Source organism: Monodon monoceros, unplaced genomic scaffold, assembly GCF_005190385.1.
Source record: "Monodon monoceros isolate NGI ecotype Baffin Bay Population unplaced genomic scaffold, NGI_Narwhal_1 Super_Scaffold_18, whole genome shotgun sequence".
NCBI classification, from domain to species: Eukaryota; Metazoa; Chordata; class Mammalia; order Artiodactyla; family Monodontidae; genus Monodon; species Monodon monoceros.
Genome location: NW_021703774.1, coordinates 45,316,118 through 45,331,632, shown reverse-complemented (window position 1 = coordinate 45,331,632; position 15,515 = coordinate 45,316,118). Strand labels below are relative to the sequence as shown.

General features: G+C 38.3%; 1 protein-coding gene across 1 annotated transcript in view; it reads right to left on the bottom strand.

Annotated features, from left to right (window-relative positions):
• Positions 1–10,113: 10,113 nt before the first annotated feature.
• The window catches only part of ARPC5 (actin related protein 2/3 complex subunit 5), a 10,038-nt gene continuing 4,636 nt past the window's right edge, over positions 10,114–15,515 (bottom strand). The window contains exons 3-4 of the mRNA XM_029230570.1: positions 14,911–15,087; positions 10,114–11,503 (exon numbers count right to left, since the gene is read on the bottom strand). Coding sequence (XP_029086403.1) covers positions 11,441–11,503; positions 14,911–15,087 — 240 coding nt within the window. The 3' untranslated portion in view covers positions 10,114–11,440. The remainder of the gene's footprint in view (positions 11,504–14,910; positions 15,088–15,515) is intronic.

The following is a 15,515-nucleotide window of genomic DNA, read 5'->3' as shown; positions in this document are numbered from 1 at the left end:
GAAGGAGATCTCCAGCCACAGACAATCCTTCAGATGACTGTAGCGCTGCTTATATTTGACTACAACTTCATAAAAGACTCAAAGCAAAATATACTCAATAGGGCTTCCCTGGTGGCGCAGTGGTTGAGAGTCTGCCTGCCGATTCATGGGACGCGGGTTCGTGCCCCGGTCCAGGAAAATCCCATATGCCGCGGAGCAGCTGGGCCCGTGAGCCATGGCCGCTGAGCCTGCGTGTCCGGAGCCTGTGCTCCACAACGGGAGAGGCCAAAACAGTGAGAGGCCCGCGTACCGCAAAAAAAATATATATATATACATATACTCAATAAGTCACCACCAAATTCCCCACCCACCTGAATTGTGAAAGATAATAAAGATAATTGTGAAAGATAATAGAGATAATAAATTATTATATTTTTAAAAACAAACAACCCAATCAAAAATGGGCAGAAGACCCAAATAGACATTTCTCCAAAGAAGACATACAGATGGCCAATAGGCACATGAGTAGATGCTCAACATCGCTAATTATTAGAGAAATGCAAATCAAAACTACAATGAGGTACCATCTCACACCAGTCAGAATGGCCATCATTAAAAAGTCTACAAATAATAAATGCTTGAGAGTGTGTGGAGAAACGGGAACCTTCCTACACTGTTGGTGGGAATGTAAGGTGGTGCAGCCACTGTGGAAAACAGTGTGGAGGTTCCTCCGAAAACTAAAAATAGAACCACCATATGATCCTGCCTTTCCACTCTTGGGCATATATCTGGGTAAAACCATAATTCGAAAAGATACATGCACCCCAATGTTCATAGCAGCACTATTCACAATAGCCAAGACGTGGAGACAACCTAAATGTCTATCGACAGATGAATGGATAAAGAAGATGTGGTATACATACTCAATGGAATATTACTCAGCCATAAAGAAGAATTAAATAATGCCATTTGCAACAACATGGTTGGAGCTAGAGATTATCATATTAAGTGAAATAAGTCAGAAAGAGAAAGACAAATACCATAGATATCACTTATATGTAGAATCTAGAATATGATACAAATGAACTTATTTACAAAGCAGAAACAGACTCATAAACATAGAAAACAAGCTTGTGGTTACCAAAGGGGAAAGGGGGTGGGGGAAGGATATATTAAGAGTTTGGGATTAACAGATACACACTACTGTATATAAAATTGATGAACAACAAGGGCCTACTGTATAGCACAGGAAATTATATTCAGTATACTGTAATAAACCATAATGGAGAATTTTTAAAATGATTATTGTTGGTTTTAGCTACTGTGTTTTAATTTGTTATGTGGCAATAAGTAACTACATTCTTGGTCATCTTTATTGTTTAACATTCATTTATTCAACCAACATTTTCTGCACATCTGCTATATATTGGGTAACTGTGCTAGACAGGGGAGAAATATGGTGAGCAAAAACAGACGTAATGCCTGTTTTCATGGAGTGGACCATTTAGTAGTGACAAAGATAATCAGATAATCATATAAATTCATGTAAATTACAATAGTGTCAAGTGCTACACAAGAAAAGGGCTATAGCTACTCAGGGCTATGAAGGGGACCTAATTTAGATCAGATGGAGTTAGGAAAAGTTTTCCTGAGGAACTAAACTGAATGAGGAGTGAGTTAGGTGAATGGGAAGGGGAAGAGAAGAACATTCCAGGCAGAGGAAGCAGCATGTGCAAAGGCCCTGTGGCTGGGGCTCAGAGATTGAGGAGGAGCAATGAGGCTCAGAGACAGAGGCTAATCCACACAGAGTTTTGTGGCCATGTTAAGGAGTTTGGATTTATACTAAGACCAATGGGAAGCCTTTGAAGCCTTTTAAGAAGTAGAGAAATATAATATGATTTTGATTTTAAAATCTTTTATTTAAATCTGACTGTGTAGAGAATGGATTGAAAGGCATCTGTGAGGAGATCAGCGAGAAGGTTGTTTCAGTAATCCAGGTACTGTTACCATCAAATAGCATGTTTACAATTCCCAAGCACAGTCAGGTTTCTTCTTAGTATTCTTTACAAAGAGTGAGTTATATAGACATAATTTTTGGCCTCTCGGAGCCTATTGTGTAAAAAATCAGCAATGGTAGGGTCAAATGGGATGACATGCAGACATATAAGATAGCTGGAAAATTGAGAAGTAACTCCAGCAAAGACCGAGATCAATCAGTCAATTAGTACAGAAAGAAAATATAACGAACATTTCTTGAAAATCCAATAGCTATGTTAGACATTTGACACTCCTTATTGATTTATGCCCCATAACAACTTCATGATGCAGATGACATGAATACACAGGCTCAGAAAGGTTAAGCAAGTTAACAGAGATCACATAGCTTGTGTGGTCTGTTTGTTCCAAAGTAAAAGCTTGTTTTATTCCACCATATCACCTGCATTTCTTATAATATTCCATTTGAAGTCCTTCATGTAGTGGAAAAAGTTTTGTTTATAACCAAACTCTTAAATTCTAGTTGATCACTGTAATGTATATATTTCTCTAGGCGATATAATTCTCCAAGCTAACTTCATTAAAATGGGGACTATACCAATATTCATGCATTCATCATTCAACAAAAGGTGCCTTGTCCTTCAATAACATATATGAGGGACCCCAATTACATGCAAGTTTTATAAAGTGACCAGAGATAAATAATCCATGGACTCTGCCTTAGAAGAATCTATTTATGAAACATATATTTATTGTTTTCTGAAAGAAGAATCCCCTGTTTCTGAAACTTTTCTCCTTTATGTTCCATCCACGGAGTTACTGTGATAGTTTGCATGTTAGTAAAGTGAGATCCAGACGACTCCTCACAGTTGATTGGTCCAGAGGTTGGTTCTAGACTCAAGCTGGGCCAATCAGAAACCTTCTCTGGGACTTTGGAAGTTGAACTGAGAAAGAGAAGTCAGTCTTGGTCTGGGTGCTTGAACTTCAAGATGGAAAACTTGGGGGGCTTCTGATGGACACGTTTTGTCACTTGACTGGTAAAGGAGAGGAAGCTGGTTGGTAATAAAAATAAGAATGGAGCAGACCTGCAGAGAAATGTAGGTATCAGTTTTAGGTAGTAGGCACATAAGGTTAAGCAAAGCTTTAGTTAATATCATGTTCTACAGCATCGGGTAGCACCATTTACTCCGATTTCCTATGAGTGGCATGCTTTAGAACGTGACCCCAATGAATGGGGTCCCCGGGAGTTGTGATATTAGACAGTCCTATTTTTAGTTGGAGATGGGGCTGTAGATAAAGGCCAGGACCAAATAACTCAGGTATTGAATATAATTGAATGGCACGCGTACTGTCACTTCACCCCTCTAAAACCCAATGCAGACATCACTAATGATCATGGTTCGCCTTCCTGTTGGCTCCCAACATGTCCTACTCAGCACAGCACTCCAGTCACCATTAAGCAGCATGTGCCTTGCCTATATACTTCCTGATCCAACAGCTGTAGCATGTCATTCATAAATGGCTTTGTCTCAGCAGCAGATGTTTCTCCCTCTAGCTAGAAGAAACACTGGGGATTATATCCGAATTAAGGAAATCTTTTGCTTTTTGTCTGAGGACTAAGAAAATTGGAACCAATGTTCAATCACTTAGTGATACCATGATATCAGTTAATTAACTCGTTTTAATACCTGAAAAATAAGGATTGAATCTTACATACACCAAGTAGCCCCTGGTTTGTATTGGGTTGGCCAAAAGGTTGATTTGGGTTTTTCTGTAACATCTTATGGAAAAATCCGAACGAACTTTCTGGCCAACCCAATGGATACTTGATTGAATGACAGTGAATTGTACCTTAACATGTGAAATACTTAGGGTAGGGTTAGCTGTCCATCTTAAGAAAACTACCCTCAAGTCCTGAAAAAGGCAAGCAAGCTAGTCAATTAGGAACTCTGTGGGACTTCTGCCTGAGGACAAACTAATCACTGGGATCCTTAAATTTGGAACTGTAATTATTGAGAAGGAAAAAAAAAATCAATGTTTTCAAATAAAAAAATCTAAAATTGAAGATCATAAAAACAATAAAGGAAACTTTAGAAAAATTTTAATTTTAATTTTGGAGCTGGGAAAACCTTTCTAAGTATGACTTGAGCACTAAAAACTAGAATGAAAAGATTAATAAACTCAATTATAGAAAAAGGAAATAACTTTTTTCTTCATAATAAAAACCATCATAAAGTCAAAAGACAAACTGCAAGAAAATATTTGATATTTCTGTGACAAATAAAAGGCTTATATCCCTATGATAAAAAGAGCTCCCACAAATCGATAAGAAAAAAACCCCATCAAATTGGGCAAAGGAAATATAGAAATAGAAAAGAAAACTGGCTCTTAAAACATATGAAAAGATGCTCAACCTCATTTACATGAAAAGAAATGCAAATATATGATATCATTTTTTTTAACCTATGAGATTTGCAAAGATATAAATGTCTGATTACAAACACATAGGGAAGATGGGCGGAGGGGAACAAACGTTCTCCTCCATCACCAGAGGAAGTGTAATTGGTGTTCTAAGGAAGGCAATCTATCAAAATTATAAATACGTACCCTTTGACCTAAAATTTCACTTTTAGACATTTATCTATAAATAGGTTTGAACATATGTAAAATGGTTTATGCAATGTTATTAAACGTTAATTCATCGTAGCATCATTTATAATTACAAAAGATCAGAAACCACCTAAATCAGTAGGGAAATGGTTAGGTAACTTATGGTTTATTTATTTATACAATAGAATATTTATTTATACATTTATTTATACAATAGAATATTACACAGTCATAAAAGAGAATAAGGGAGTTCTTTAGGTACTGACAGGGAATTATTGCCAAAATATACTTAACGAAAAAGCAAGGTGCAGAACACTATTTATAGTATGCTAGTATTTATATAAACAAAGGGGGAAATATATAGGCATTTGCTTATAAATGCATACACTATATCTGTAAGGATGCCCAAGAATTTAGTAATATTAGTTGGTTGTTAAAAGGGGAACTGGTGGGGGAGGGGAAATAACCATAGTACATCTTTTTTGTCTTTTGGATATTGAACAATACAAACAAATTTATTTGAAAATAAATAAGTAAATTAAAAAAGATAAAATACACTGACTTTTAACTCAGACATCAAATAGAAGAAAAGCTTAATTTAGAGGTACTTCTGGAATCTTGATTCAATTTTTGGATAAACAAAAGGAGGCATCGTGTTATTCAGCAGCATTGTCCATTTACAGCATTCATGACCCTAAGAGTTTGATTGGAAAACCTTAAGTATAAATAGTCAGGAAAGGTGGTTATAAGTTCATGGATGCTATTTAATAATTTTTATCTTTAAGGAAAACAAAAAGTATTGGGACACATCTCCGATCTTAGAAGGTGATGCCACAGAAAAATGAAAGCTGGTCCATTGTAAATTCCCTTGATGCCACTGGCAGTCAGATGTGAGCCGGAATTCTGTCCTTCGGTCACTTTCTCTGGTAACTTGCAGAGCCACACACTGTAACGGCTGCACATGTTACCCACAATGGCTCTAATTTCCACCTAAGGCTGATAAATTTTCTGCCTAAATGTCCACATTGAAGTGAATTGAATTTGTGACTAAACTTGATTGGATCTAGGCTATTTGAACCTAAGGAGGATTTTACTCTCTGCATAGCTCTCAAATTTTTGCTTCTAATATGTTCTCCTATTCCATAGAACTTGGAGATATCTTAGTCAGATGATTTGGCTCAATCAATATTATGCAACTAATAGATATCTGCTGAGCATCAACTATGTCAAGGAATTGTGGAGAATGAGTAAGACATGGCTACTATGACACCAGGAAGGCCATAGAGTCTTCTGGAAGACTCATAGGAAGGTCAAGAGGGTGTCCTGGGAAACATTAGCTAAATGCTCAGCTGGAAAATGTGTTAAGTCTTAGAAAGCTGGACTGTGGAATTCAGTAGGTGAGTCACATACCATTCAATTTGTATTTCATGTATCCGGCCTTTACACAACTGTCTCATAGTGAAAGAGATGAAAACATAGATAATTTATGCTTATTCTCTTTAAACATACAAGTAACATAAATGATGAAGGAAAAAGGAAATGTAAGCGTGAACTCTGGGTCCTCTGGTGCTTGTGGTTCATCAACGTGGGGAAGTAGCACCACCTTGAGGCTGATGAGATGCTGTATTTCTGTGCGTCCCAGGCTTCTGTAGCTTGACGGGCTGGTATAAGAGGCAACTGCATTTTAGTACACAGAACGTTTTAATGCTGGGGTTTTCACCTGTTCTGTCAGTGATGTTGGGCTGAGGTGGAGAGGCGGGGTGGGGGGGGCAAAAATCCATGGCAGGGATACGGACAAAAGAAGCCTTCTTTTAGAGCACTCGTTTCTAAAGTGTTCTGAGCTCATTTAATTTGTTTTTTAATTGGGCTTACCTTCCCATTCCTAATCACTTTGGTGCTCTTTTGTACTCCTTTTGTCTATAAGGTTAAGTTATTTGTAAATCGAAAGGGAAAATAACGTATTTAAAAATTGGTCCTAGATTTCGGGTTATTTGTTCAACTGCTGGCCAAAGCAATCTATGGAAATAAAAATCAGCATTTTTGCAGTTTAGAAATAAGCAATTCAAATATTTTGAGTCATTTGGGGAATTGTGGGAGGGCATTACTTAATCTGCCTGAGAACCACATATTTAATTAGTAGAAATGATTGAGTGCCTGAGCATGAGTGTAAGATAAACTAATTGGAAAAATGAGGCAGGAGGGTAGAGAGAGGAAAGAGAGGGAAGGAAGGCAGTAGATGCAGGGACTGAAGAAAGAGAAAAATAAAATAGAGAAGAAAAGAATTAGGGAAAGGAAAGGATACAAGGCAAATGAAAACCACAAGTGGGAAGGGTGGAGAAGACAACAGCAGGTTAGAATTTATCCAAACCCAACCCAAGGCTGGCCAACATGTGATGGCGCCATGCACGAGGAACACAGTCAAATATTTGCTATTGGGTTGGTGCCTGGTGAATGGTGGGTTGGTTCCTTATCCATGCAGTCTGTGATTTTGATCCTGATTTCCTCACACCCAGAGTTATCTCAGGAATTTCCCATTTCCCAGGATTTCTCCTCAAAACTAATCTTCAACTGGCTTTGAAACTGGAATGTGAGGGCACTCCAGAAGCGTGGACAGAAATAAGCTTCCAATTTGGGGTACCTCGAAAATGGAACACCAGGCAATTATATTGAAGGTGGCCAAAGTGATTCCTAGGATCAATTAAGCAGATAATTTTTAGTTTATGACCAATAAACTCTTTAACTTGGCTAATGAAATGAGAGATTGCAGCTCTGGTTCTTGCTAAATGGAATTATGACAAAAACTAATGAAAACAGAACTTCATTAGTTAAAAGACATCATCTATGAAAACATGGAAAAGAGGAACCTATTAAAAATACTGGGTAAACGGCAAGGCACAAGAGAAACTGCATGCTTTGAGAAACCCAACCCTCAGTCACTTTCTTGTAGTGGAGTTATGTATGTTTTGGGAATTGGCCTCTACCTTACACTTTAGTAACCATCAAAAGGCAAGTAAAACTCACGATATAAAAATAGCAACGCTACGCTTTCTGTGCTACTGAGTATGCCTCTAGCGTAGCAGCCCTTCTCCAAATCTTTCTTTTGACTTCTCTGCTTGTCAACTTTTGCTTCATTTAAGGGCTCCGGAGTGGATTCTACCTCTCAAGAGTAACGCTCAAGCATCAAGATTAGAGATTCCTAGAGAAAGCCCGATGCTCATCTGTCCTGGAAACACCTGTGCTCCCCAAGCACCAGAGTTGAGAGACAAGTGTGGTACAACCTTGGAGTCAGGCAGATGTGAGTTGGAATTCATTTCCTGCAAACTGTGTGTCTTCTGCATATTCTCTAAGCTTCAGTTCTGAAGATAAAGTATGATAAGACTGACACATAGTTAAGTACTCAATAAAGGGTGGCTTTCGTGTTTTAGTCCACCTACTCTCACTCAGAATCTTGCTTCGGAAATTAAAAGCCATTATTACTACCACACGCTGGGGGTGCTATGCCTTTGGTTTCCTGCTATTTGTGTTATATCTATTTGTGTTATATCTCATAAGCTTGGGTAACTCTGGGCCACATGGACCTATGCAGGACTCCTGATATTGTTTCAATGTTTCAGACTACTTTTAAATGAACACTAAACATAACTGATGTTTTAAGAAATGATCAAAAATACTTAAAGGATAAAATTATTCATATCCATTTTTTATAAGTGAAGCTCTTTATTACTTTCTTTCTTATAAAATTTAAATTTCCCATTCTTTTACTACTGTAAAAGGGGTGAGACTCAGTGACCATCAATGTCTATTTCAGCTAAAAATTTTTATCAAAAAGCTCATGACTTTCTTGAAATGTCCCTTGGAGATACTTTACCACAACCTAATCCTCTTAATAAATTTCACTGTCTATAACTTTGTTAAAAACATTAAAACCATAAGGACAGTGACAATTAAACCTACTTCGGGGCTCCCCTGGTGGCGCAGTGGTTGAGAGTCCGCCTGCCGATGCAGGGGACGCAGGTTCGTGCCCCAGTCCGGGAAGATCCCACATGCCGCGGAGCTGCTGGGCCCGTGAGCCATGGCCGCTGAGCCTGCGCGTCCGGAGCCTGTGCTCGGCGACGGGAGAGGCCACAACAGTGAGAGGCCCACGTACCGCTAAAAAAAAAACCAAAAACCTACTTCGACTTTCTCTTCTTTCTACTCTGTCCATTTCAGTTGGACCTGCCCCTTCTGCCTGTGCACGACCTAGTTCTGACTGATCTGTCTCAGTTTATTCCAGTCCACCCTGATTTCACTACTGCCTCAACACTGATTAACTGCACTTACAAATACTAATTACTTCGCAATTAGGCTGAAAGCAACTTGTGAGCAAGATCAAAGTTACTTTTCCACTATGTCCTTTGTGATCATGGGGAACACAGTTCATGCTTAAAAAAATTCAGTTAATTTGTCCCATCTACAGATGAATTTCACCTGTGTGTTGATGGAATGCTGTAACACATCATCATACTTACTATCAAGTATGACATTCGATAACAGTTACCTAAACGGTACTGTTATTGAATGACCAACAAAGGGTACGTGTGCCATTTTTTCCCCTTTAAAAGTGGCAAAAACAAAACACACAGCAGTAGTTAAAAACAAACCACTGAGATTCAAGTAGAAAGGAATGGGTGTCCAGAGTGCCCCTTAGCATTTACATCTGTTTTCCACAATTCATGCTGACTATACTCCCTCTCTCCACCACGACGGTGCGGTGTCACAGTTAGTATCACCTGGGCTGACATTTAGCCGAGATGCATCATTTGAGCCACTTGTTTCCAGCTGGTGTCCGTTCTGACTCAGCCCCTGTGCTGTTCTGTTACATATTTTAATTATCTCCGTTGAGTAAAGCTGTTGGCAAATTTCGAATACACCCATTCCTGTGACTATAAAATATGGAATTCCGGAATTTTCCCCAACACTATAGTCATGAAAGTGATGTTAAGACGAATTTTATGAAAAGGTACTGCAATATCACTTCTGTTTTCATTTTAAAGTTTGTATGTGGTTATGTTATACCTATTTGACCACCTCTAATACCTATAGCTTAGCTTTTCTTACTCATAGCCCTCTGAATTGCCTGCAAGTTTCTAAAGCTTTAAAGTGGGAATCTAGCCAGGTGCAGTGGGAAGGCAATCAGAGGTTGCCTTGAGTAGGTAAGGACAGTAGATGTGAGGTGTAAGAGAGAGTTCAGAAGCTGGGAATAAACGACTGCAGGTGCTGGACTCATTGGCACAATCTAGTCTAGGTCTCTGAGCAGTGACACTACAGGTGTTCGGCGGACATCCAGAGGGCTACGGAATCACTGCAGAGGCTTCATTATTAATATATTAATGACTCTCCTCTTCTCTACTACCTTATGTTTGAATAAAGTAGTTTTATAAACCTTCTACACAAAATTAGTTGTCAAAGAGTATAATAACCTGGTGGTAAAACAGGAACTCTTTCCTCTTCATTAACTATGCATTCATAAGTATTAAAGTAAGAGAAAAATAAATTATTCAACACTGACATTTTATTTTCTGAAGTTTATCATTTTTACAAAACAGAACAAAAAGCAGGTATCAAAAACAGCAAAGAGTTTACAGAATTTCTGCACCAGTTTCCACACAAGTCAGTGATTATGACACTGGTGTCTAATGTAAATACTAGATACAGTCTGATTTCCCTCATGGTCATAAGCATTCAGGTGATTTGTTTTAGAGCTACCGAATAATTATTTTTACATAAGCACCGGTCATTTTTTGAGAACCAATTTGGTCTGTCCAACAAAGTGAATACTTTTTGATGTGTGGCATTTTCTTTTTTTAAAAAAAACACTGAGCTAAAATACAGAATGTGTATGTGTTTGGATCCTAACCAAATCTTTTGAGATCCCAATAATTACCCTGAAGAACACTGAAGACATTTATAGGACATATTAAATACTAGTTATATACCTCATAATGTCGAAGGCAGCTACTATAATTCTAAAGAAAATAGCATTTCATTCAGAGGCTGCCCAGAGTTTCAACTACATCATAGTTTCCACATCCTTCCTGATTTGGAGTAGTTTCCCCAAATAGGGCCATATTATTAGAAAAAAAATTTTATGCTCATGCCAAACAGGGTCTGGCATTTTACAGATACAGTTGTGTAGAGCAAGATTCCTTGCTCTGTACCCTGGGTGACCACAAAGAAATCAAGAGGCCACGATTACTGGATGCTGAGAGGAAGAAGCGTACTTAAACTCACATAATCTGGCGGCAAGCAGAAACAGAGTTGGAACTTGGTTGTGGTGTTCAGCCACCACTTGTTCCAGAAACACATTTCGTTTAAATAAGGGAAGTATAGTCCAGTTTTGCAATGTTAATAGCTGCCAGTCTCTCAAAAATTTTTTATAAAGATCATTTCCTGGCTAGCAATGAGTTAGGAAACCGGCCTCAAATTCTGATTAAATTTCTCACTATTAGTCAAAAACAAAACCAAAAAACCGCTCCCAAAAACCAAACAACAAAAAAACCCCCCACACCAGCCAATAGGGGTTAACAATTGCACAATTAAACTTGAATGTAAATTACGCTATGTACAGACTGGTATACACATCACTGAAATCATTTTGAGAGAATGAGACATTCCTGTTGAAACATTTCTTCTACTTTATCCCAATTTCATTAAAGAAAAACTGATATGTAATTTTCTTCTTTATAGATATGAAAAGGAAACAAGAAGGCAAAGCTGAGAGAAACAGATGCTACCCAAAGGGCAGCGGTGGCATTTGGTTGTTTTGGTCTTTGTACCAGCAACTCCCACCCCATGGGAGATATCCGTTCCCGCCGGCCTACACGGTTTTCCTTGCAGTCAAGACTCGAACAATGGACCCCACTCCTCCAGCAGCAAGTGCCTAAACACAAACCAAAGTGTCAATGTTGGCAGAATCATAAAGGCTCAATTCTCACACCAAGCAAAACATTTTTCTTTCTTCTTTTATTTTTTTAACATCTTTATTGGAGTATAATTGCTTTACAATGGTTAGTTTCTGCTGTATAACAAAGTGAATCAGCTATACGTATACATATATCCCCATATCTCCTCCCTCTTGCATCTCCCTCCCACCCTCCCTACCCCACCCCTCTAGGTGGTCACAAAGCACCGAGCTGATCTCCCTGTGCTATGCGGCTGCTTCCCACTAGCTATCTGTTTTATGTTTGGTAGTGTATATATGTCCATGCCACTCTCTCACTTTGTACCAGCTTCCCCTTCCCCCTCCCTGTGTCCTCAAGTCCATTCTCTATGTCTGCGTCTTTATTCCTGTCCTGCCCCTAGGTTCTTCAGAACCTTCTTTTTTTTTTTTGGATTTCATATATATGTGTTAGCATACGGTATTTGTTTTTCTCTTTCTGACTTACTTCACTCTGTATGACAGTCTCTAGGTCCATCCACCTTGCTACAAATAACTCAATTTCGTTTCCTTTTATGGCTGAGTAAAATTCCATTGTACACATGTGCCACATCATCTTTATCCATTCATCTGATGATGGACCCTTAGGTTGCTTCCAAAAACATTTTTCTTAAAGGAAGAATGTGTGCAGCAATTGATTTTGGATTCACTAATTTTCACAAGTATTTCTTGAGCACCTACTATGGGCCAGTCACTGTTCTTAGCAATGGGGATACAGTAATTAAAAAAGAAAAAAACCTTCAGAGTTCCTGCCCTCAGGTGCTTACATTCTAGTGAGATCCTAGTTTACATTCTAGTGTGTTGTTTTCAAATAATAATATGTTCTTAAAGATCTGCAGCATGATGTTTTTGCCACAAACAGGTGCTCAAATATAAATTTAGGACATTCGTTCTGCTCTCAGCAGTGTCAGGAAGAAATTCAAACTGGGATCAACCATTTTAAGTTCCGTTTAGACTAGTCAGTTTGTCAGATTTTTCTTTTTGCAAGTTAAGAAAATACTATTTAATAGCTAAGAACTTAGGAACTTTGACTTTGCCTTGGAAAATTGGAAGTAATGACTAAGAATTAGGAATCTGAAGCCCTGGTTTACTTGTGGTCGGAAACACTTACTGAATACCTTTGTGTACTGGGTACTGTGCTAGATGCTGGGGGTACAAAAGTGAACAAATACAGCATTCGAGTCTACTGAGAAGAGACAGACAATATAAACAAATCATTTAAATATAATATAATACATGAAATGACAGAGCTATGCTTTGGGTGCTATAAAAGCACAAGGAGGGGCATATACCCAACCTGAGGGCATAGAGGAATGTGAAATGGTGAGGGAAGGCTTCCTGGAGAAAACGATACATTAAATGGATAAGTAGGTGACAGACTGACATAAAGGGTAAAGAGGCACTGGGGCAGAGAGAAAATCATGAGCAAAGGCATAGAGGTGTGAAACATTATGGTGTGTTCAGGGAAAACACATTATTATGCTTACTGCTGGAGCATAAGGGGAAGAACAACATGGAAGATGAGGCTCGACCTGGGAACTTGGAGTTGATTCTGCAGGTGATTCACAAGGGTAGATTTGGAAGTTAGAGACAGCATTCTGGCAACTGGGTGGAGAACAGATTTGACGGAGGCAAAACTGGTAGCCAAGAGACCAGTTTAGGAAACTATAGCAACAAAATGTTAGAGATGGTTGAGTGGATGATCTGAGAAGTATGTAGGAGGTAAGACTGTCAAAAACTGGTGACTGTTAGGAAGAAATGAAGACTTAACACACGCCTCGGTTTTCCAGTCTACAAAAGGGGAATAGCAAGCATTCCGTCCTAGCATTTTTATGAGGATTAAATGAGTTAATATTTATAAAGTGCTTAGAATACAGTAACTGCTCAGTCAATGTTTGCTATAATCCTGAAACTATACTGAAACTAGGCTGATAGGTTTTAATGCTGGCTCTTCATCTGTAAATTGAGGATGATAAAGATATTTATATATTTCATAGGGCTGTTGTATGGATCACATGAAACATAAACCAAAAGTACAGCAGCTGGTGAATAAAAAGTATTCCATGAATAGGATGACTATATCAATTACTCTCCAAACTGATACACTGTAGAGTAAAAGGGAACTATTCATAATTATGTTGGGACCACAGGCATAAACTGGGGCTGTCTTGGGAAAACTGGGAGGTATGATAATCCTATCCATAAATGTTAGCTCTTTATATTTGACAGTGTATGAGGAACAAAGTGACTTGATCCAGGTAAAACAGCAAGTTTTGCTACCTATTCATAGCTTACATGTGTGTTTTTACTCAGATACCAAGATAATAGCTTCTGAAAAACTGAGTTTTGGTAACTGTAAGGTGTTAGCGAATATACACCTTACCTGTGGTTGGTTCTATTTGAATGTTACACTGCTTATATCTATACCAATATAAGATAAGACTTGGGTATTAAAGATTACCTTACCAACCTGAAGCTAAAAATTCCCCTTAGCCATTATTTTGGGGGGCGGGGGGCAGATAGTATACTAGCATCTGCTTATACTGCAAAGCAAAAAGCATGAAAAGAGAAAAAAATGTAAGAATTCTTGATCCCACCTCTGGGTTCATTTTTTTAAACTGTGGTAAAATATAACATAAAATCTGCCACGTTAGCTATCTTTAAATGTAAAATTCAGTGGCATTAATGACATTCAAAATATTGTACAGCCATCACTGCTATCTATTTACAATACTTTTTCAGCTCTCCAAATAGAAACTCTGTACCCATTAAGCAATAACTCTCTATTCTGCCTTCTCCCCAGCCCCTGGTAATCTCTCATCTACTTCTGGTCTCTATGAATTTGTCTATTCTAGATATTTCATAGAAGTGGAATCACACAGTATTTGTCCTTTTGTGTCTGGCATATTTTACTTTGCATGTTTTCATGGTTCATGCATGCTGTAACATGTATCAGAACTTCCTTTTTTTGGTAAAATAATATTCCATTGTATGTATGTGTCACATTTTGTTTATCTGTTCATCTGTTGATGGGCACTTGGGTTGTTTCCACCTTTTGGCCATTGTTAAAGAATTCTTGATTTTATTATTTTCTTTTCAAAGTTTTGATTTAGTTCAAAGTTCAAGATTGTGTTTAATAATCATTACTGAATAAACTTACGTGTTGCATATCAGCGTCTCTTAAGACCAAGGCTAGTAAGCATAAATCTAAACTTTCATTTTCATGCATTTATTTGTAATAGCAAAGATGTATAACCAAAAAGTCAAAATAGTTATTTAGGTGAGAGGCTGTTATTGTTATTCTCTATTACAAAGGAATCAGTCATATAAGTGTATAATTCATAACTTACCTTTTCATGCCACTGCAATAACATAGCACTGCTATTGTCAGAGGGGCTCTCAAAGCCTTTATAAATATACTTCATTAGGAGATCCACACCATTCTTGTCCAGGGATTGAACTGCCTTTTCAATATCATTAGCTTTAAAAGAGATGAGCACCTTCAAGACAATGCTGCCTGCTCGATCCTGAGGGTAAATAAGTAACATCATTTAGACTCATTTTTGCGTGTGGGGTTACAGTTTTAGAAAGGCCACACTGAGAATGTGACATTTGAGTAAAGACCTGAAGGAAAGAGGAAACTTGTGGCGTACTTGAGGAAAGTATTTCAGACAGAGAAAAGGATAACTGCTGTTAGTGTGTGTTCAGTGTGTTCAAGGAAGAGCAAGAAGACCCAAGGTGGCTGGAGCAGAGTGGAGGACAGGAAGTCAGATAGGTAGTGGGAAGACAGAGCACGTAAGCCCTGCAGGCCCTTGTGAGGACTTTGGCTTCCTGTCGGAGAGATGAGAAGATGCTGGGAGGTTCTGAGAAGAACAGGGATATAATCTGACTTACACTTTAACAGGACAAGTTGGCTGCCATGTTGAGAATAAGCCGGGGGCAGTGGGGTTGGAGG